At 40.7% G+C, this 22,948-nt stretch overlaps 1 protein-coding gene across 6 annotated transcripts in view; it reads right to left on the bottom strand.

Moving 5' to 3' along the window:
• DPH6 (diphthamine biosynthesis 6) overlaps positions 1-22,948 on the bottom strand; it is a 356,254-nt gene that overhangs the window by 175,339 nt on the left and 157,967 nt on the right. For all 6 annotated transcript variants that reach the window (XM_065593241.1, XM_065593239.1, XM_065593243.1 and 3 more), the window contains 3 exons: positions 9,455-9,605; positions 6,436-6,567; positions 2,484-2,613 (listed from right to left, as the gene is read on the bottom strand). In XM_065593241.1, the coding sequence (XP_065449313.1) occupies positions 2,484-2,613; positions 6,436-6,567; positions 9,455-9,605 (413 nt within the window). The remainder of the gene's footprint in view (positions 1-2,483; positions 2,614-6,435; positions 6,568-9,454; positions 9,606-22,948) is intronic.

Raw genomic sequence — 22,948 nt, 5'->3', positions numbered from 1 at the left:
TGTAGGATTCTGTACACTAAATGAAAAGCAGTTAGTCAACCTATCAGTATTTCAGTTGCTAAGCACTGTAAGGTGCAAGAGTCTTTCTAGTTCTCATTCTGGAAATCACAGAAATGTGGGACTGGAAGAGACCTCAATAGGTCATCTAGTCCAGTCCACGGCAGTGAGGCGGGACTCAGTATTACTTAGACCATCCCTGACAGATGCTTGTCTAATCGGTTCTTAAAAACTTCCAATGACGGAGACTCCACAACTTCCCTAGGTAACTTGTTTCAGTGCTAACTACCCTTATAAGTTAGGAAGTTTTTCCTAGTGTCTAACTTAAATTGCCCTTGCTGAAATTTAAGCCCATTGGTTCTTGTTCTGTCCTAGGTGGTCAAGGAGAACAATTTATCACCCTCCTCTTCATAACAATCTTTTATGTACTTGAAGACTGTTACCATCAGAAAGGAATCTAGGGGTTATAGTGGACCACAAGCTAAATATGAGTCAACAGTGTGATGCTGTTGCAAAAAAAGCAAACATGATTCTGGGATGTATTAACAGGTGTGTTGTGAGCAAGACACGAGAAGTCATTCTTCCGCTCTACTCTGTTCTGGTTAGGCCTCAGCTGGAGTATTGTGTCCAGTTCTGGGCACCACATTTTAAAAAAGATGTGGAGAAATTGGAGCGGGTCCAGAGAAGAGCAACAAGAATGATTAAAGGTCTTGAGAACATGACCTATGAAGGAAGGCTGAAAGAATTGGGTTTGTTTAGTTTGGAAAAGAGAAGACTGAGAGGGAACATGATAGCAGTTTTCAGATATTTAAAAGGGTGTCATAAGGAGGAGGGAGAAAACTTGTTCACCTTAGCCTCTAAGGATAGAACCAGAAGCAATGGGTTTAAACTGCAGCAAGGGAGGTCTAGGTTGGACATTAGGAAAAAGTTCTTAACTGTCAGGGTGGTTAAACACTGGAATAAATTGCCTAGGGAGGTTGTGGAATCTCCATCTCTGGAGATATTTAAGAGTAGGTTAGATAAATGTCTATCAGGGATGGTCTAGACAGTATTTGGTCCTGCCATGCGGGCAGGGGACTGGACTCTATGACCTCTCGAGGTCCCTTCCAGTCCTAGAATCTATGAATCTATGAACATGTCCCCTTTCAGCCTTCTCTTCTCCAGACTCAACAAACCAAATTTTTACAATCCTTCCTTGTGGATCCCGTTTTCTAGACCTTTAATCATTTTTGAAACTCTCCTCTGGACTGTCTCCAATTTGTCTACCTGTTTCCTGAAGTGTGGTGCCCTGAACTAAATACTTTTTTTGCAAGAGCGTTACATTGTAGATTCCTATTTAGTTTGTGATCCACTATGACCCCCAGATCCTTTCTGCAGTGCTCCTTCCTAAGCCATCATTTCCCATTTTGTATTTGTGAAACTGATTATTCCTTCCTAAGTGGAGTACTTCACATTTGTCCTTAAGGAATTTCATCCTATTTATTTCAGAACATTTATCCAGTTTGTCAAGTTCATTTTGAATTCTAATCCGTTCCTCCAAAGCACTTGCAGACGATACCAATCTGGGAGGAATTGCAAACTTAATAAGTATACTCTCTATGCCATTATCAAAATCACTGATGAAGATATCGAATAGAACCAGACCCAGGACAGATGTCTGCAGGACCCCACTCAATATACCTTTTCAGCCTGATTGTTCACCAGTCACTGAGTATAATTCTCAAGTTGTGCACCCACCTTATAGTAGGTTCGTCTAGGCTATATTTCCCTAGTTTGTTTATAAGAAGGTCACGTGACACAGCATCAAAAGCCTTACTAACGTTGAGCTATATCACATCTTCCTCTCCCCCCCCCATCATGTACTCTTATAACAAAAAAAACAATCCAAAACAAAAAGACAATTCTCTTTTACTTTATCTGTAAATGAAATTTGTTAGATTTGACACTCAACTTTCAAAAATTGTAGTAAGATTTTCAGTGACCAAAGCATTTGCTACATCAGTCAATTTCCAACATAAAACTGCTACATAACCTGGAAGTCATGAGCAGTACAGAATTGGAACTGTGAGTGATCTTGCAGGCCTAGACTATTAGATTGGCTCATTCCAACAGACCTGGGTTTGGCAGGAAGTTTGGAGTTCTAGTCTGATAGACACTAGACATATACTAAAAGGGATAAGCTTGGTCTCTGCCAACAAAAGGAGTCAGGCTCACCATACTCGGAACATTGACAGCATCTCCCTGCCACACACATGCTTTTAATTACACAGTAGATATGCTTATGCTATTGTAGCAATTGTTCCATCAAGGAAATAAAAATTTATATGAAAAAAAAATAGCATGCTCCCCAGAAAAAGGTGGACAAAAGCCTACTTTTGATATGTGAGAGACACAAAAATGTGTACAAAAGCTTCATAAATACAGTAGTAGTAATACAGTATATTACAGTGTATCATAAATATACCATAGCAAGAGTCTGATCCTACCTTGCCGGTGGACACAAATCAAACTCTGTCATATAAGCTGAATTTATAACAGCAAAATCTTTCATGTTCTTCATATACAGATGGACCAAAATAATATCTTTCAATTCCAATCCCTTTGAATTCATATTAGCTACCAGAAAAAAAATAATATAGCTGTTAAAGATAGGACATTTTAAATGAGCATAGAAAGATAGCAGAGGCATCTTATGTTTGTCCAAGAAAATCAAATGATAATAACCTAACACTTACTTAACATGACTGAGTGCTTTAGTAATATATTACTTTTCCCCTTACAATAATCTTTGATGGTATAGCCTTATTTTTTATTAAGTGCTTTTTTGTGTTAATTTTATCTGATAATAAGGAGATAAAACATACCTGAAAATTCTTCGAACCTGAATTTACACTTGCCTTAAGAAAATACATTGTATCTTAATAAATACATATATACAGCAGTCTACATTCCACTGCACTACTGTGCAAAAATAAAAATAATGGATAGTAGAATAAACTACAATTTCCAGCAATTTATCATCCACTTGCTGGAGATCAAGCAATGGCAAATTCAGTATAAATATAAGTAAAGGGGTGTAAATGGTTGGAGAGACTAAAGGAGAGGGGTGAAGGAAGGACACACATATTTGGTGTCAGAGAACAGGTAAATTGGGTTCAGGATAAAAGGGTATTGGTGAGAAAATGGACTCAACCAGAGCTGATTATATAGAGGAAGAAGAATAAAGTTAGGGGAGTTAACAGGATGCAATTTAGAACACACATTTCCATCCTGAGCGCCTTATCAAAATTTGTGGGACAGTATATTACTGTGTGGTCCTGTATTCTGCATTTAAGTCTCAGGAGCTACAGAAGCTAAATTAAGTACAAAGCTTTCTCTGAAAAGTGTGAAAGAATACAGAACATATACAGTAATAGGGTCCCATGTGACATGAGTTAACTGCTACGCAAGCCTCCCTTCATGATAGTTTTGGCTATATTGCCCTTTAAAGTTATAGATTGGACATAGATATTTTCATTCTAATTAGCAAGTAGGATGAGAGCATGAAGATAATCTGCTGAGGGAGGCTAAAGTGAAAGCAAATAGTTTTCATGTAAAATGTCTCCATTCTTTTAAATATATTCAGAGACAAGATTTTGAGCTTATACAGAGCTCTTCTTCAGTCAGCTAGGAAATAAGTGCACTTTTCAAATTTACAGTCAATGGAACATTTTAGCCAAGCATTTTTTTTTCTCAAGTGTGTGAGAAGTGTGTGATTTGAAACATATTTTTGGGGAGGAAATACTGGGCTAAACCGAAAAAGCTAATTTGCATGATGTATAACTGTATTTGACCAAATTGAAAGGAAAGGGAATTTATTTCTTAATGTTCATAATTCTTAACTTTGTTATAAAAAGGATCACTTTAAAAAAATATAGTAAAGGTGAAATCCTGCTCTGCCCTGCCCTGCCAAAGGAATTATGCATGTGTGTTGAGGGGAGTGGGGAGATGGAATTTTTCTCCCAATACAGAGGCAGGGTACTGCTGGTGACATGAAGGACTGTGTCTGGTAGAAAGGCACAGTTGGTGAAGCTTCTAACTACCACTCTCTACCTACACACCCACACACCATTTTCTTGGCCCACCTACAAATCCTCCATCCATTCATTCATAGAGATAGCCTCCACAGAGCTTTCATCCATGATACACAAAAGAAGTACATGGTATTTCTAATGAGTTTTGGGCCTTTCACTGCCATCTAGGAGTCTGTAGGATTTGGTCAGGTATGACTCAGCCTCATTAGGACAGAACTGCTTTTGAAATGAAAGTACTATTGGTCAGAATGCTATTTATTTATTTAGAGAGACGAGGTGGGTAACGATATCTTTTATTGGAAAACTTCTGTTGGTGAGAGAGACAAGCTTTTGAGCTTCTGAAGAAGAGCTCTGTGTGGCTCAAAAGCTTGTTTCTCTCACCAACTGAAATTCGTCTAATAAAAGATATTGCCTCACCCATCTTGTCTCTCAGATATCCTAGGACCAACACACCTACAACTACACTGCACACATTTATTTATTAATGGATGACCTGAGTAGGATCCTTATCCTGAAAATGCACAAGAGAGAACATCAGCACAGTCTGTACTTTGTACTACATCCAACTCTGGGCCAGATCATTGACGCCTATGGACGATGCCAATTTATAATAGTTCAGGAACTGACCCTCTATTGATAACATTTACTATTGTAATTTTTGTCTCCTTCCAAAAACTTTAATGTAAGAAAAGTTTGAATAAAAAATATAGGTTGAAAAAGTAAAGAAATGGAAAAAGTACAGCACTAGATTCCCTCTTCGGCTTTTGATATTATGGGCTAGGATTATCGTATGTTTCATGAAGTCCAGTAGCAAATTTCCATTTCTAAATCTTTCTGGCAAAACTCATCTTCTTTAGAGGTGATTAAATTAATTAACCTTGCAAGGAGTAAGTTAAAAAGACTTGTGTATGCTCCATTCTTCCAACATGACAGAGAACAGGCAGAAGTCCTACATACATTGCTAGTAAGAGTTCAGGAAAAGGCTCATGCATACCTGCAGATGATCAGTTTAGCGCTCAGAAAAACTTGGCAAAGAAACATATTGTGGTTTCTTCAGATGACAGGATCATAATTCATTCAGCTTTCCCCACCCTCCACACGAAAAGGCAAAAACCCCACAGGAAATGTGAGCATTGACATTTATTACCAAGGATCAAAAAGCTACTATTTTGCCAGAAATGGAAAACAATACAGCGAATACAGTAAATATAAGTAATATGCTGAAAGCAATAGGCTACTCAACTAGCCAATGACACAATAAGTAGGTTTTTAAAAAAACTTCTGATGGATGGCAAGGCAAAAACATATAATGTTTGGATTGGCAGATATCCAAACAAATAAAATGAGAACCAAGGAAAATGTTATAGAGCCCCTTTGCTTCAATTTACAGATTATGCCCAAAAGATTTACGCTAAACACTAGTGCCTTTAACTACAAGTTTGATTACACCCTCTTTGCTGATTTCCAGGCTGTTAAAAACAAGCTTAAAGGCCATCTAGAAAGCATGACTTCTTTGCTTTCTAAAAATGCTAAAGATTCTTTATCATTCTGTATTCAGTCATGAACTCAGCTGCACAAGCCAAATGTAAAGATTTTATGGGCCAATATATCACAAGAATTCGTGAACAAGAATACATGGCTACCCAAGCAGTCACTAAGAATGATTTTCATTTTTATGAATGAAAAAGAAGCCTGCATAAGCATTCTTTATTTAAAGTTTAAAAATGCAAAAAGACTGCAAAACAAAATTGGAACATTTTGTTTTATATGTCAATATCTTGTAAGAGTGTGATAGCAAGGAATCTGGCTTCCATGATTCCCAAGACAGCAATTTTTCCTTTGCATTAAGTACATAAATGAGATTTACTGCTACTGACCTAATCCTAGATGCCAAACTGTACAAGAGCAACAGCTTTCTGGAAAACTTAATTTAAAATTATTGTGGTAACAAAAGCACTTTACCAAGCAGCCGGCATCCACAACATACATGCACAGACAGACTATGTAAACATTATATCTAGAAAAAGATACACATATATACTATATATATTCCATTACATAAAACGATAGAGTTGTCTTCCACAAAGCTGTTAAGAATATTTTGGAAATAATTCTGATATACTGATTTTATCCCCTATCCTTGCTTTTTAGGGTCTTCAAAATCTGTGCACATTACAATGTGTTCAATATTAAAGTTAGCAGTCTTCACAGCATGATGCCAGCCTGAGGCAAGCCTGAGATGGTAAGTTTATAATCATAGAATTTAAAGTTATCAAAACATAAAAATATATCAGCTCTTTACTTTGCACTGTGTTTAAAAAACAATTGTTTTAGTGATAAATAATGGCTCAGATTAATAAAGCACCTTGGAGGGAAGAGAACGCTTCCTGAGCTGCATGTTGAATACTCCTTCCTTCTAGTGGAAGGAAGCGGGCAGTGATGCCTGAAACCCACTGGTAACCACTTAGGGATTTTCCAGAACATTCTAATGGCTTACCTAAAGGAATGAAAGAAAATCAATCTGATTACAAAAACAAAAGACATCAGATTAAGGTTTATCAAAGAAAATCTTTTAAACTGAATTGTCTATGCTCAGGAAGAAAAAACTTTTAGAGCAAAATTATAGATATTAGATCATCTTCAAAAATGATTTATAGACAGTAAGATATAACAGAACTATTAAAAATAAATGTGCAGTCATCAGCGCTTCCACATGGAACCTGACAAAATCATCTCCCACAGATTTTCTCCAGAATATATTCTTTTCTTAAAAATTGCATTATTATTTGTCTGTCTTGCAATTTCACTAGCTATACCGCCTAGTCTATGGGAGGTAGGTGTCTAACCAATTAGGCCCCAGGCCACATTTTTTGATGCCTAAATATCTTTGAAAATGTTGGCTGCTAGGAACTCAGAAGTCAAACTGTCAATTTGAAAATGGGACTTGGGCACTTTTGAAAATATTACTCTAAGAATACTTCTTCAATTAACAATTACAGGAAATAGGGGGAGGATATTTTCTGCATCTTACTTGAACACAACATTCTCCCAGTGCATATTTCCATTAATGCAAGGTGGAGTTATAATTTATTTCTAAAACGTACATGATGCCTTATAACGTGGAGGAAGATGAAGGGTGAAATTCTGGCTCTATTGAAGTCAATGGGAGTTTTACTATTGATGTTAATAGGGCTAGGATTTCACCCAAAGTCTCTTGTCTCAGAGCTGTAGTCTAAGGGCGTGAATCTACAATCCCCTGCATGTATAGTTCAAGCCCTGCTCTGCAGATATCTATATCTGTGGACCATATTTGCAGATTGCAGATCAGATGCAGATACAAATTTTGTATCCATGCAGGGCTCTGTGTAGAGTACCACTGCCTTTATGCAAGTCAATGTAATTCCTTGACAGAAGTAACTATTTGCAGGAACTGGCTCTAATTCAGATAAATAAGATTCAGAACATTACAGTTCAAATGCTAGGAGGCATAGACATGTCATCAAGGAGGAGTTCAACATTGGTAGGTTGTACTGCTCATTAACACTAATTAGAATTACATGTATGAATTCACCAATGTATATAAATCTAGGGTTACCATATTTTGTGCCTCCAAATGGAGGACACCCCCAGGAGCCCCAGCCCCGCCCCCAGCCCCGCCCCCGCCCCAACTCCGCCCCCTCCCGAAGTCTCCGCCCCCTCCCCTGCTTCCGCGAAATTTGAGTCGGGAAGCCTGTAGCAGGTAAGGGGTGGTGTGGGGGGAGGAGGCGCGGCCCAGGCTGGCCCCATGGAGGCGGCCAGCCTGGGTCGGCTCGGGCCCTGGGGTGCCGGCCCCAGCCCACCACCCCCGGCCCGCCCAGCACTGCCGGCCCGGCGCACCCCCCGGCTCCCGGCCCCGCGGACCCCCCGGCCCCGCGGCCCCCCCCGGCTCGCGGACCCCGCGGCACAGCGGACCCCCCCCGGCTCCCGGCCCCGCGGACCCCGCGGCCCAGCGGACCCCCCCGGCTCCCGGCCCCGCGGGCCCGGACTGGCCCCCGGCCCCTCCGGCTCGCGGCCCCGCGGACCCCCCGGCCCAGCGAACCCCCCGGACCCCTCCGCCTCCCGGCCCCGCGGCCCCCCCGGCTCGCGGCCCAGCGGACCCTCCCGGCCCAGCGGCCCCCGCGGCCCCCCCCGGCTCCCGGCCCCGCGGAGCCCCCGGCCCCCCCGGCTCGCGGCCCCGCGGGCCCGGACTGGCCCCCGGCCCTGCGGACCCCCCGGCTCGCGGCCCAGCGGACCTCCCGGCCCCGCGGCCCCCCCGGCTCGCGGCCCCGCGGACCCCCCGACCCCGCGGCCCAGCGGACCCTCCCGGCCCAGCGGCCCCCCCCGGCTCCCGGCCCCGCGGCCCAGCGGAGCCCCCGGCCCCCCCGGCTCGCGGCCCTGCGGGCCCGGACTGGCCCCCGGCCCCGCGGACCCCCCGGCCCCGCGGCCCAGCGGAGCCCCCGGCCCCGCGGCCCCGCGGAGCCCCCGGACCGGCACCGCGCCCCCGGCTCCCCGCCCGGCCCCGCGCCCACCCCGGCCCGGCACCGCGCGCCCGGCCGGGCTCGGCACCATGCCCCCGGCCCCGCGGCCCCGGCCAAAGAGCCCTCCCGATTTTCCCGGACATGCCCGGCTTTTGGGGATTTCCCCCCGGACGGGGATTTGAGCCCCCAAAAGCCGGACATGTCCGGGAAAATCCGGACGTATGGTAACCCTAATAAATCTGAGTCAATCACTTCCAGACAGAACAGCTTGAAGTCACTTCTCAGCACAAGAAGCTGCATGGACACCAAATGAAATTGTGAAAGTAGTTTGATTGAAAAGAAAGTTGTCACAGTACCACTTTCACATTCCAACCACAAGAGAAAGTACATAAGGGATTTTTTGGTACACTGAAAATTGAGGCAGAGCATGCTGTTATTTTATATTTTTAAAAGATGCAGGGACTGGGGGGAGTGCATGTGATTTGTTTTAAGCCACCATAACCTTTTCTCTAATCCAATTAATTGAAGGTTAAATTATAAAACAGGTTAAATTACATGGACAGAGGCAGTGCTGTGAAAACTCGGTGTTTTCTCTTATAAAAAATTGACAGGGCTATCCTTTCAAGAAGCAGCATCAGTCCTGGAATTAATCTCAAATGCATAAGCATAAATACTGTATGTGATCACACAAGATGATCTCCTTGGGCAGAGACAAAACATTTCTCCTTATATGCATTATCCCAGATGCATTTTTTTCTTCAGACTGTCTGGACAGCAAAAAGATTACAATTTTTTTATAATGTTTAATATTATGTTCCACAATAGTATATGAAATAAATATAACTCCCTCGCCTAAAGACAGAGCGGTATGTAGTATTCAAAACTCACTGTATTGCAGAGAAGTATGTTCCAATGATTTCCAGATGATAGGAGGGGTTTTCTGTGGTCCATCTGCCTCAGATACAGGTGGCATACTAACCTCATTACAGCTTATCTCACAAGAACAGCTACAGATCATAAACTTGTCTGAAGTTTCCACCTGATTGAAACAAATATTCTGACATAAGCAAGCGAATATTGTGCTAGGCTGTGGTAAACCGTCATGTTCAAATCTAAAAAAAAACAACAACCGTTAAGATTTTTATAACAAGGAATATTAGCGCTAAAATGAAATTTAATCTTAGGACAAATAATAGAGGAAAGGCAACAGGATTCATCATTATTTGGAACGCAAAAGAGCACAATACAATATGATATTGCTGATGTGAAGTATGGAATTATAACACAGATTCAGCATCGTAAAACAACGGATTAAGGACTGACGATATTCAAGGTAACAGAGACAAGACAATACTGTAATAAATAAAAGCTATACCACCATTATCCAGTACAGATATACTTTACCAGAAATGAGGGATTCAGATATTCCAAAGCCACGAGGAACTTTAGTAAACATCTAATCTGACCTCCTGTATAGAAATTAAGAAATTAATGGAGATATCCCATCTCCTAGAACTGGAAGGGACCTTGAAAGGTCATCGAGTCCAGCCCCCTGCCTTCACTAGCAGGACCAAGTACTGATTTTGCCCCAGATCCCCAAGTGGCCCCCTCAAGGATTGAACTCACAACCCTGGGTTTAGCAGGCCAATGTATAGGCCATACAACTTCCCCAAAATAATTCCTAAAGCATATTTTAAAGAAAATGTAAATGTAAAAATGGCTGATGATGGAAAATCCACCGCAAACCTTGTTAAATTGTTCTAATGGCTAATCACTCTCATCGTTTAAAACGTACACCTTATTTCCAGTCTGAATTTGACTAGCTTCAATTTCCAGAAACTGGATTGTGTAATACCCTTCTTTGCTAGATTGAAGAGACCATCCTTTAATTCTTTATTAATCGAGTCCCATGTCGGCAGCTCCACCATCTTGCCCACGATCGCTGTCAAGGCGACAGGCCTATAATTACCCAGGTCATCCCGTTTACCCTTTTAACGTATTCGCACAACATTAACTTTCTTCCCGTTTTCTGGGACTTTCCCTGAGCTCCATAGACTTATTGCAAATCAACATTAATGGTCCAGCAAGCTTCTCAGCCATCTCTTTTAATTCTTGAATGCAAGCTATCTGGATCTGCTGATTTTAAAAATGTCTAACTTTAGTAGCTGCTGTTCAACATCCTCCTGAGATACTACTGATAGGGAAAGGACAGTGGTACAATTCAAAGGCAGGAGGGAAAATAGAAAGATAGAATTCAATAGTTATCTCTGACATAAAATATTTGACACAGAGGACTAGGAAAGTATAACAGGAAAGTTAAAAATGTTCCAGTGATTGACTGTTTGACTTCAAAAAATGAATGTATCCTAAAAATACTCATTGGACTGATCTAGTGAGTCCACAAGCATCATCAACACCTATTAAAATCCACAGCAGTTGGATTAGACCATGGAAAACAGCACCTTCCAGAATGTATAAACTAAGGATTTGTCTACACTCTGATTAAAAACACATGGCTGGCCTGTGCCAGCAAACTTAGGATCACAGGGCTCAGACTAAAGGCCTGAGCCCAAACGTCTGCACCACAATTAAACAGCCCCTTTGCCTGAGCGACGCGAACCCAAGTCAATGGGCACGGGCCATCCATGGGTTTTTAGTTGCAGTGTAGACATTCCCTAAGGGTAAATTCTTTTCTTGTGTTGCTCAGTGCAGTAGGAAGGAAAAAATGCAAAGTGCCTACTCCTGTACCTTGACATAACTAGCACTCTCTTGAACATTTTAAAGGACATCCTAACTAATGTATCTGCAAGTACTCCGTAGACCCAAGGAAGCATAACTAGTTGGTTTAGGGTCATGGCCAGGCCCCAATGCACCCTCATGCACTCTGTGTTCAACAGCAGATATTGGATGGGAAGAAAGAGTGTGCATGGTTCTCATTTTTTGAGCAACAAAAGAACCACTGTACGCTGTGTTTTTACCAAGTCCTCATGAGACACCCCATTCTGTATGGCATGGTGACTCCTAGAGACTTGGCTTTGCTAATACTGCTTCTCTACATCTAAACACATCAATGCTGAGCTAGGGTAGAATTTTGCCCATAGTCTTTGACTGAATATTACTATAAGCATTACCTCCATATGCTATTAATTCATTTGCTGCTCAATGGCCCATAATTTTAAATGATTTTTTCCTACAGTGTGCAACTTATGCAACTATGTACATTATTGCATTTTTATTACACACTAAATCTACAAAATGAGGAAAAAACAGAGTAAAGCAAGATAAAAAAGGAATACAAAAAACAATATGAACAATTCTGCAGTCTTCTAGCATGAATTAGAACCTGGTGAAAGTATCCTGTAAGCACGCAGACAAATTACACATTATATGTTGAAATACATACATCAAACTACATATAATCAAATTTATGTTGTACAGTGAAGCACTCAAAACTTGCAAATGCCAGAATTAAGGTTACTGGTCTAACCTTAAATTGGCTCCTCTGTGCGTCTCACCTTTGAACATCTGGCCCCTTCAAGGTATCTCAAGCTAGGCATCCAAAAACAGACACACCAAAAATCAGTAGTCACTTTTGAATATTTAGGCCATCATAATTAGCCACATAATCTCCTTTTTGTATTTTTCCTCTCTCCTAAAAAAGCCCCTCCAAACACGTATGATATAGTTCATTCCAGTATTAAAGTGCTCTCTTTAAGTTATGGGGCTGATCCCTAGCAAACTCCCCCCCCCCCCCCCCCAACACACACACAATGGCTTGGGTCAAAAGTCTGCATTGAGAACTCAACATTTACATAAATGTCTGGCTTCACTGGGGAGTAAAAGGATCCAGCTAAGTGAAAGCAGTATGTTTGGAAATTCTCAGAAAAGGTTAAATTACAAAAAGGTCATTATCTCGGAGAGGAACCTTAGCTCTGGCTGCCTCTAAAAAGGCTCAAGGGGAATTTAGCAAGAACTGCAAACACTAAAACTATGCTCTAAGAGGAGCTGACGCACTTTGATTGGACCTCATTTTATTCATTCCTCTTTGGAAGGTGTAAAAGACGGGGCAATAGTCTATTTTATGTGAGCCAACTGTACATTAAAACAAGTCAACCGAATGTAACGTAATAGTGGAAAGATGAAGGCTGCAACTAAGCACAAACAACATATGCACTCCAAACATTACATACATTACAACATACTAGTATCCAACAGCATCCATATAATTTCCCGTTAATTGAACAAATTATACTATTTCTGTGGGTAGTTCTGTTTTGCTGTTGTCTACAGGGCTACATGAGACCCACAACCCCTCAAGTATGTCTAGAAAATAAAGGGGTAGGATTCTCAGACAGCATGTAAGTAACACTCAAACTAGATTGCCCCCCACGAGCAACCACATGGGAAACAGTGATGTTCCAAGAGCTGCCTCCTTTCATATATGTCTATAAGCTGTGCAATGCAACCAAGCAGAAAAAGGTATTACTTTTCCTGCTAGCATGTAATTAGTTTTTCATTAATTTACAGTTGCTTTCTCTGGTTAATTTTAAGACGGTATGTATCATGAAACAGGCATTTAGCATTGGAACCACAGTGAATGCAGGTTAAAACAGTGTTGCCATGAAATTAGCCAGTGCTGAACAGTACCTTGATGGCCTGGTTGTGCCCCTTCCTTCTACCCCCTATATAAGCATGTGTACAACCATCATAATACCAGTGCCAATATCGTGGTGTTGGTCTTGGTTTTGCCCCCAAAACAGCTTGTCACAATACTTTCTCTACCTTCTCCTCCAAAATGTTGAATTACTGCTCAAAAAGAACATGATCCTCTACCAATCAGAGGTTTCATGATCCATCATGACTATGAATATATAATTAGAAAGGAACGAATTCCCCCTTTCCACTGATATAATCTCTTTGTTTCTAGCCTTTGTAGATGATAAACTAGCTTCTTTAAAGTCACTACCTTATAGGTAGAAAGCTCTTTTACATGATTATGAGACGTTTGTTATAATTTTTCTCTGTTCCAAATCCTGTATGGTTGAATTTGTGGTATGAAGGCATTTTACAAGTGAAGGGATATAGAAACAGTACCAATTGTATTTTTAATACCTCTCTATAGCAGTGGTGGGCTACCTGTGGCCCGCTGCTTCCCGCAGCTCCAATTGGCTGGGAACATAAGAATGGCCATACTGGGGCAGACCAAAGGTCCATCAAGCCCAGTATCCTGTCTACCAACAGTGGCCAATGCCAGGTGTCCCAGAGGGAGTAAACCTAACAGGTAATGATCAAGTGATCTCTCTCCTGCCATCCATCTCCATCCTCTGACAAACAGAGGTTAGGGACACCATTCCTTACCCATCCTGGCTAATAGCCATTAAGGGACTTAACCTCTATGAATTTATCTAGATCTCTTTTAAACCCTGTTATAGTCCTAGCCTTCACAACCTCCTCAGGCAAGGAGTTCCACAGGTTGACCTTGCGCTGTGTGAAGAAGAACTTCCTTTTATTTGTTTTAAACGTGATGCCCATTAATTTCATTTGGTGGCACCTAGTTCTTATATTATGGGAACAAGTACATAATTTGTCCTTATTTACTTTCTCCACACCACTCATGATTTTATATACCTCTATCATATCCCCGCTTAGTCTCCTCTTTTCCAAGCTGAAAAGTCCTAGCCTCTTTAATCTCTCCTCATATGGGACCCATTCCAAACCCCTAATCATTTTAGTTGTCCTTCTCTGAGCCTTTTCTAATACCAAAATACCTTTTTTGAGATGAGGAGACCACATCTGCTCGCAGTATTTAAGATGTGGGCGTACCATGGATTTATATAAGGGCAATAAGATATTCTCCGTCTTATTCTCTATCCCTTTTTTAATGATTCCTAACAGCCTGTTTGCTTTTTTGACTGCCGCTGCACACTGCATGGAAGTCTTCAGAGTACTATCCATGATGACTCCAAGATCTCTTTCCTGATTAGTTGTAGCTAAATTAGCCTCCATCATATTGTATGTATAGTTGGGGTTATTTTTTCCAATGTGCATTTCTTTACATTTATCCACATTAAATTTCATTTGCCGTTTTGTTGCCAAATCACTTAGTTTTGTGAGATCTTTTTGAAGTTCTTCACAGTCTGCTTTGGTCTTAACTATCTTGAGCAGTTTAGCATCATGTGCAAACTTTGCAACCTCACTGTTTACCTCTTTCTCCAGATCATTTATGAATAAGTTGAATAGGATTGGTCCTAGGACTGACCCTTCGGGAACACCATTAGTTACCCCTCTCCATTCTGAGAATTTATCATTTATTCCTACACTTAGTTGCCTGTCTTTTAACTGGTTCTCAGTCCATGAAAGGATCTTCCCTCTTATCCCATGACAACTTAATTTACGTAAGAGACTTTGGTGAGGGACCTTGTCAAAGGCTTTCTAGAAATCTAAGTACACTATGTCCACTGGATCCCCCTTGTCCACATGTTTGTTGACCCTTTCAAAGAACTCTATTAGGTTAGTAAAACGTGATTTCCCTTTACAGAAACCATGTTGACTTTTGCCCAACAATTTATGTTCTTCTATGTGTCTGTCAATTTTATTCTTTACTATTGTTTTAACTAATTTGCCCGGTACTGACATTAGACTTACCAGTCTGTAATTGCCAGGATCACCTCTAGAGTCCTTTTTAAATATTGGCGTTACATTAGCTATCTTCCAGTCATTGGGTACAGAAGCTGATTTAAAGGACAGGTTACAAATCATAGTTAATAGTTCTGCAATTTCATATTTGAGTTCTTTCAGAACTCTTGGGTGAATGCCGTCTGGTCCCAGTGACTTGTTACTGTTAAGTTTATCAATCAATTCCAAAACCTCCTCTAGTGACACTTCAATCTGTAACAATTCCTCAGATTTGTCACCTACAAAGGACAGTTCAGGTTTGGGAATCTCCCTAACATCCTCAGCCATGAAGACTGAAGCAAAGAATTCATTTAGTTTCTCCACAATGACTTTATCGTCTTTAAGTGCTCCTTTTGTATCTCAATCATCCAGGGGCCCCACTGGTTGTTTAGCAGGCTTCCTGCTTCTGATGTACTTAAACATTTTGTTATTACCTTTTGAGTTTTTGGCTAGCTGTTCTTCAAACCCCTTTTTGGCTTTTCTTATTACATTCTTACACTTAATTTGGCAGTGTTTATGCTCCTTTCTATTTACCTCACTAGGATCTGACTTCCACTTTTTAAAAGATGTCTTTTTATCTCTCACTGCTTCTTTTACATGGTTGTTAAGCCACAGTGGCTCTTTTTTAGTTCTTTTACTGTGTTTTTTTAATTTGGGGTATACATTTCAGTTGGCCCTCTATTATGGTGTCTTTGAAAAGTGTCCATGCAGCTTGCAGGGATTTCACTCTAGTCACTGTACCTTTTAATTTCTGTTTAATTAACCTCCTCATTTTTGCATACTTCCCCTTTTTTAAATTAAATGCCACAGTGTTGGGCTGTTGAAGTCTTCTTCCTACCACAGGAATGTTAATTGTTACTGTATTATGGTCACTATTTCCAAGTATATAGTATTATAGTTACCTCTTGGATCAGATCCTGCACTCCACTCAGGACTAAATCGAGAATTGCCTCTCCCTTTGTGGGTTCCTGTACCAGCTGCTCCAAGAAGCAGTCATTTAAAGTATCAAGAAATTTTGTCTCTGCATTTCGTCCTGAGGTGACATATACCCAGTCAATATGGGGATAATAGAAATCTCCCGCTATTATTGAGTTCTTTATTTTGATAGCCTCTCTAATCTCCCTTAGCATTTCATTGGCGAACAGCGAACCGCGGCCAATGGGAGCTACATTCGGCCATGCCTGTGGATGCTCAATGTCAGCAAAATGTCTCGTGGCCCGCAATCAGATTATCCTGAAGGGCTGCATGCGGCCTGCGGGCTGCAGGTTGCCTACCACTGCTCTATAGCATGCACTTTTAAGTAAATCTCTAAACACCCTTTCTGTAAAATAAGCATCATACACATAATTCATGATGGCATGGTGTGGGGTATGAGGATTATATGAGCATTTGCTCAGGATCACCTGCAGAATTCTCTTGTGACTCTGATATTTATGAATAATACAAGCATCCCAAACTTAAGCCAAATAAAACCTTTGTAACTCCCACCATTGTCTTCTTTCTCTTGTAAATAAAAATATATTAATATTGATAAAGTTATATGTATGAGTGTGTGCGCACGCACGCATGTGTATATATTATAGTCCTATCAACATCCATTTACAGATATGGATATACTGAATATAATTACATACATTTACACAAACACCTGTTCATCAACATTCCTTTTGGAAATTACTGTCAAGCTGTAGGAACTGTCTGATGTCACTGTAAATACACAAAGGACTGCACAAACAGTTATGCAGTCCTGTTGTTTGCAAGGCTTAGGATAAATGGCAAAGGTTTTTCAAGGCAGAATCCTGGATTACTCCAACAATGCAGGTAATCAATCAGTATCAAAACCAGCACAGGTGCAGGCTTCAGCAGAAGCATTAGGTGTGGGACCTGGCACTAGCTTGGGCTATGGGCTCAATGCCAGCATAGGCAGAGCTGCCAGATCCTGTTTAGTTGCTGTTTTCAAAGCTAGTACAAACACTGGCCTGCCATTACTGCCTACAGAGAAACTAATCTGCCTAGGAGGTTGAAACTTGAAACAGAGGATGAAGAGACTGCCATAAAGGGACTGATGTTGTACAAATCATCTTCCCTTCTGTGTTTGTCCATTTAAAAATAAAAAATAGTATAGGATCTTTGTTACCACAAAACAACACTCATGCTCTTTCACGTAAACATTTCTATTAATTACTGTTTCTCTCCCCTTTCCCCATCCACTATGGAATGATATCAATCTAATTTTGGCTCTGAGCCTGCAAACACTTATGCATTTGCTTCACTCTACTCATGTGAGTCGTACTGACATACGACATGAGTAAAGTTATTGTCATAACTATAAAGGGAAGGGTAATAGCTGTCCTGTGTACAGTACTATAAAACCCCTCCTGGCCAGAGACTCCAAAATCCTTTTCCCTGTAAAGGGTTAAGAAGCTCAGGTAACCTGGCTGGCATCTGACCTAAAGGACCAATAAGGGGACAAGATACTTTCAAATCTTGGGGGGGGAAGGCTGTTGTTTGTGTTCTTTGTTTGGGAGTGTGTTCGTTCTCGGGACTGAGAGGGACCAGACATCAATCCAGGTTCTCCACATCTTTCTAAACAAGTCTCTCCTATTTCAAACTTGTAAGTAAATAGCCAGGCAAGGCGTGTTAGTTTTCCTTTGTTTTCTCAACTTGTAAATGTACCTTTTACCAGAGTGTTTATCTTTGTTTGCTGTACTTTGAACCTGAGACTAGAGGGGAGTCCTCTGAGCTCTTTAAGTTTGATTACCCTGTAAGGTTAATTTCCATACTGATTTTACAGAGATGATTTTTACCTTTTTCTTTAATTAAAAACCTTCTTTTTAAGAACCTGATTGATTTTTCCTTGTTCAAGATCCAAGGGGTTTGGATCTTGATTCACCAGGAGTTGGTGGGAGGAAGGAGGGGAATGGTTAATTTCTCCTTGTTTTAAGATCCAAGGGGTTTGGATCTTGATTCACCAGGAGTTGGTGAGAGGAAGGAGGGGAATGGTTAATTTCTCCTTGTTTTAAGATCCAAGGGGTTTGGATCTTGATTCACCAGGAGTTGGTGGGAGGAAGGAGGGGAATGGTTAATTTCCCCTTGTTTTAAGATCCAAGGGGTTTGGATCTGTTTTCACCAGGGATTTGGTGAAGGTTTTTCAAGGTTTCCCAGGAATGGAATCCATTGAAATGGTGGCAGCAGAACCAGAGCTAAGCTGGTAGTTAAGCTTAGAAGTTTTCATGCAGGCCCCTACATTTGTACCCTAAAGTTCAAAGTGGGGATCCAGCCTTGACAGTTATATTAATAGATTCAGTGATTATAAAGCCAGAAGAGACCAACATGAACATCTAGTTTGACCTCCTGTATAATACAGACTATAGGATTTCCTTGAATTAAATTCTTGTTTGAACTACCACATACCTTTTAACAAAAACATCCAAACTTGATTTTAAAATTTCCAGTGACGGAGAATCCACAGAAACCCTTGATACGGTTTTCTAATGGCTGAGCAAACACAAAAGTGTTCCAAAGTCAAGCACATGCATACATGTTTCTAGGTAGAGGCCTTTAGTTTGTAAGCAGGTACCTTATCTATGTGTCTAAGGCTCCACGCACACATCAGTACCGTTATATGAAACACCAGTAACCACCAGACTCTTAGTGTTTGTCTTATTAAGAAACTTAAATTGTCCATCACAGAAGCAGGTGTGGTAGCTTGTTGCAACCAAAATTTAAAAATGAGTTCTCCCACTCAATAGCAATCAGAATAGAACATGGCAGAGAACTCGTAAAACGTAAGGAAAGATTATGATAATCTCTTTGTTCCGTGCTTTCTAACTTGATCATATTGCTTGTTAAAACAAACATATAGAGGAGGACCACATGCAGCTTCTTTCAGTTATTCATGCACTGTGTAGGGACACAAGAGAAATTATTCTGAAATATCAGGGTTTTGTTCAATAAAAGGATCTTGATAAATATAAAAGGACAGAAAAAGAACTATTCCTTTTATTGGAGAAATAGAGCAATTTTGGGATGGAATAAAGTAGAGAGGATATTGTGCACTGGCAGGCCAGATGCCAGCTCTTACTCAGGCTGCAGGCATTAGCTAAGAAATGACAACCTTGCAACTTGAGACCAGACAGGTCACCTGTATGTTAGTTTTGCTCAAAACAGGCATTAGTCTTATAAGAATGTATTTAGTGTTCAGATTCTATGAAATGCTTGTAAATTGCTGCATGCATTAATCTAACTTCTAATGTCTGTATTCCATGCTGTAAGAAAATAGGTAAGTTTTGCTTTATAACTTTGAAAATGTTTGCTCTAAATTTATTAACTCAGGTCTGGAAATCATCCCTCCCCCTCACCTCGGCCCATCCAGAAAGACTATCAAAATCACATGGGCCATCAATTATTATCACAATACAAAGGATTGGTTAATGGCCTTATTACACCTGGGAAATGCTACGTGCCCATCCTGTGGGCTTGGAAGCTGAATGAAGGAAATAAAAAAAAGCCACAGGAAAATTTTCCATCTTTTTGGCTGTTGAACTCTGAAGGGCCAGAGTCTCTGAACTGAAGACAGAGATCCCCAGGGGCTGCCTCCTGGGTCCACCTGAAAGACACTTTGTATTGACAGATCACTACAGTTCTGTCACTCTTCGGATTTAGAATGTAACTTGTGTGTGTGTATGTTTGCTTGCTTTAACCAGTAAATAACTCTCATTTCTTTTTCCTAGCTAATAAACCTTGAGATAATTTATTACTGGACTGGCTACATATGTTGTCTTTGGTATAAGATCTAGGATACCAACTGATCTGGGTATAAGTGATTGGTCTCTTGAGAAAGGAAGAAACCTGAATGTGCTATGATTTTTGTTATAAGTGACCATTTATCACGAAATCCAGGTTATCTGGGTGGCAAGATAGACTGGAGAGTCTAAGGGGACTGTCTATGACTCCTGTTATAGAGATCCAGGAGTTCACATTTGTTACTGGCTTGATAAAAGCTAATTATAGAATACACCACCAGTCAAGGGTGTCTGCCCTGTTTTGGACAGTCTGCCATAAGGTCTGCACTCATGGTCATGAGCCACTCCAAATAGCACGACAGAAGAGATGCTCACTAAGCTCTTCAGATAAATCAGTGTACATTGAAAAGAACTTCCATTTCATTTGTAAGAAAGGTTTTGAAAGCATGCCTAGAGCCAGAGTTAGTTACGCTTTTAGGATGTGGAGAGAGAACCTAAATGTGCTGAAGGAAAGGACCTGACATTCAAAAGTGGCAGATTCTCCAGATGGAAGGCCAAATGGGCAAAAAGACACAACACTCCATGGATGTAGATTGGGTTTTCCTGTTTTTCCATTCCCCAGCATATGCCATTGATAGTCTGAATCCAAGATGAAGAAGTTTTATGGATTAGGTGATGTTTTTAACGCTCAGTGTACAAATAAATGCAAAGCTCTTTTTTCAGCATTTTCAAAGTAGTATTGAAAATGAGAAGCATGATCAAATGGAGATTAGCAGAAAATATCATGCTCTAAGAAGCTGGACAGAAATGGTTTATTTAGATGTAGTTAAATCAAATCTAACATGCAGTATTGTACTTCTTTAGTTCATAAGGCATGAAAACATTTCCCAGACACATTTTCTAGCATTTACAAATATATCCTCAAATTGACTTGCTAGAAAGATTTGCTAGCCTTTTACAGAGTCATAAGAGTATTAGAAATTGTTTGCATTGCTACAGCACCTTTCTGCTGAGGGATTTCAAAGAACTTCACAAACAATTAAGTGAGCTTCATCTCATGACTTTGATTCGGTATGTAATTTACAGAGGTGGATTGGCTGGCTTACAGGACATCATGCCATCTTACAAGCCAAAAAACACAGAAGACATAGCTACCACCTCCTATCACAGGCTGAAAAACAACCACCCGTCTTTCTTCTTTCTACTGCCTGCTACAGGAAGAAACCTCACTATTCTTTCTTCCAGTTCTGGGATATACCCACCTTATGGGATAGCAGATAGTGCTATGAATTGTGCTACTGGGTGCAGGTGAATGGTCCTGCTCAACTGGTGCAGGCACTACTGGGACTGAGGGAACAAAACATTCATTTTACAATCATTTGTCTAGGATCAGCACAAGTTATGACTTTAGTCTTAAAATTTGAATATTACCTATTTTATTCAATTATTTAATTCATATTTTTGTAGACAAAGAAAAGTTAACATTAGTACTTCGGCTGTGATTCTCAGCCTGAGAGGCTACACTGGTCTACAATTTTTGAGAAGTCGTCTGCTTCAGAGATAAAATGTGCTATTTATTATGTATTTTGATGGGCTGAATTCAAATATGCCAACTAAAACAACTGATTGGCTACTGTTTCTAAGATATTTAAGTTTTTACATTTTATGTCTATATATATTGTGTAGATAGTAGAGTTTAAACCATAAATTGTAAACCTAGGTCTTTTCATATGAAATATTATCATGTAAAGCAACCATAAACACCTGTCCTGTTTATGTAACACTTTAAAAATCAGCAAAAGGATCATATAAATAAAATTTATTATGAAACAAAAGGCAAAAAACTAGTATGTACATAGTTTAGTCCTATTCAGTGTCTACTCGGCGCTTCTTGGCTTGTCCCTTGTATTCATTAAATGGAGCATCTCTTGTCACTGTCCAGCAATAGTCTGCAAGCATTGATGGGCTGCATTTGCCCTGATAGCGTTTCTCCATTGTTGCAATGTCCTGGTGAAATCGCTCGCCGTGCTCGTCGCTCACTGCTCCGCAGTTCGGTGGAAAAAAATCTAGATGAGAGTGCAAAAAATGGATCTTTAGTGACATGTTGCAACCAAGGCTTTTGTATGCCTTGAGGAGGTTGTCCACCAACAAGCTGTAGTTGTCTGCCTTGTTGTTTCCAAGAAAATTTATTGTCACTAACTGGAAGGCTTTCCGTGCCATCTTTTCCTTGCCACGCAGTGCATGATCAAATGCATCATCTCAAAGAAGTTCACGAATCTGAGGACCAACAAAGACACCTTCCTTTATCTTAGCTTCACTTAACCTTGACAATTTTCCACGGAGGTACTTGAAAGCTGCTTGTGTTTTGTCAATGGCCTTGACAAAGTTTTTCATCAGACCCAGCTTGATGTGTAAGGCTGGTAACAAAATCTTCCTTGATTCAACAAGTGGTGGATGCTGAACACTTTTCTTCCCAGGCTCCAATGACTGTCGGAGTTGCCAATCTTTCTTGATGTAGTGGGAATCTCTTGCACGACTATCCCATTCGCAGAGAAAACAGCAGTACTTCGTGTATCCAGTCTGCAGACCAAGCAAGAGAGCAACAACCTTCAAATCGCCACAAAGCTGCCACTGATGTTGGTCATAGTTTATGCAACTCAAAAGTTGTTTCATGTTGTCATAGGTTTCCTTCATATGGACTGCATGACCAACTGGAAATGATGGCAAAACATTACCATTATGCAGTAAAACAGCTTTAAGACTCGTCTTCGATGAATCAATGAACAGTCTCCACTCATCTGGATCGTGAACGATGTTGAGGGCTGCCATCACACCATCGATGTTGTTGCAGGCTACAAGATCATCTTCCATGAAGAAGAATGGGACAAGATCCTTTTGACGGTCACGGAACATGGAAACCCTAACATCACCTGCCAGGAGATTCCACTGCTGTAGTCTGGAG

The sequence above is a fragment of the Chrysemys picta genome, chromosome 4, assembly GCF_011386835.1.
Source record: "Chrysemys picta bellii isolate R12L10 chromosome 4, ASM1138683v2, whole genome shotgun sequence".
Taxonomy (NCBI): Eukaryota; Metazoa; Chordata; order Testudines; family Emydidae; genus Chrysemys; species Chrysemys picta.
The sequence above is the reverse complement of the archived record's forward strand: the minus strand, read 5'-3'. Positions and strand labels throughout refer to the sequence as shown.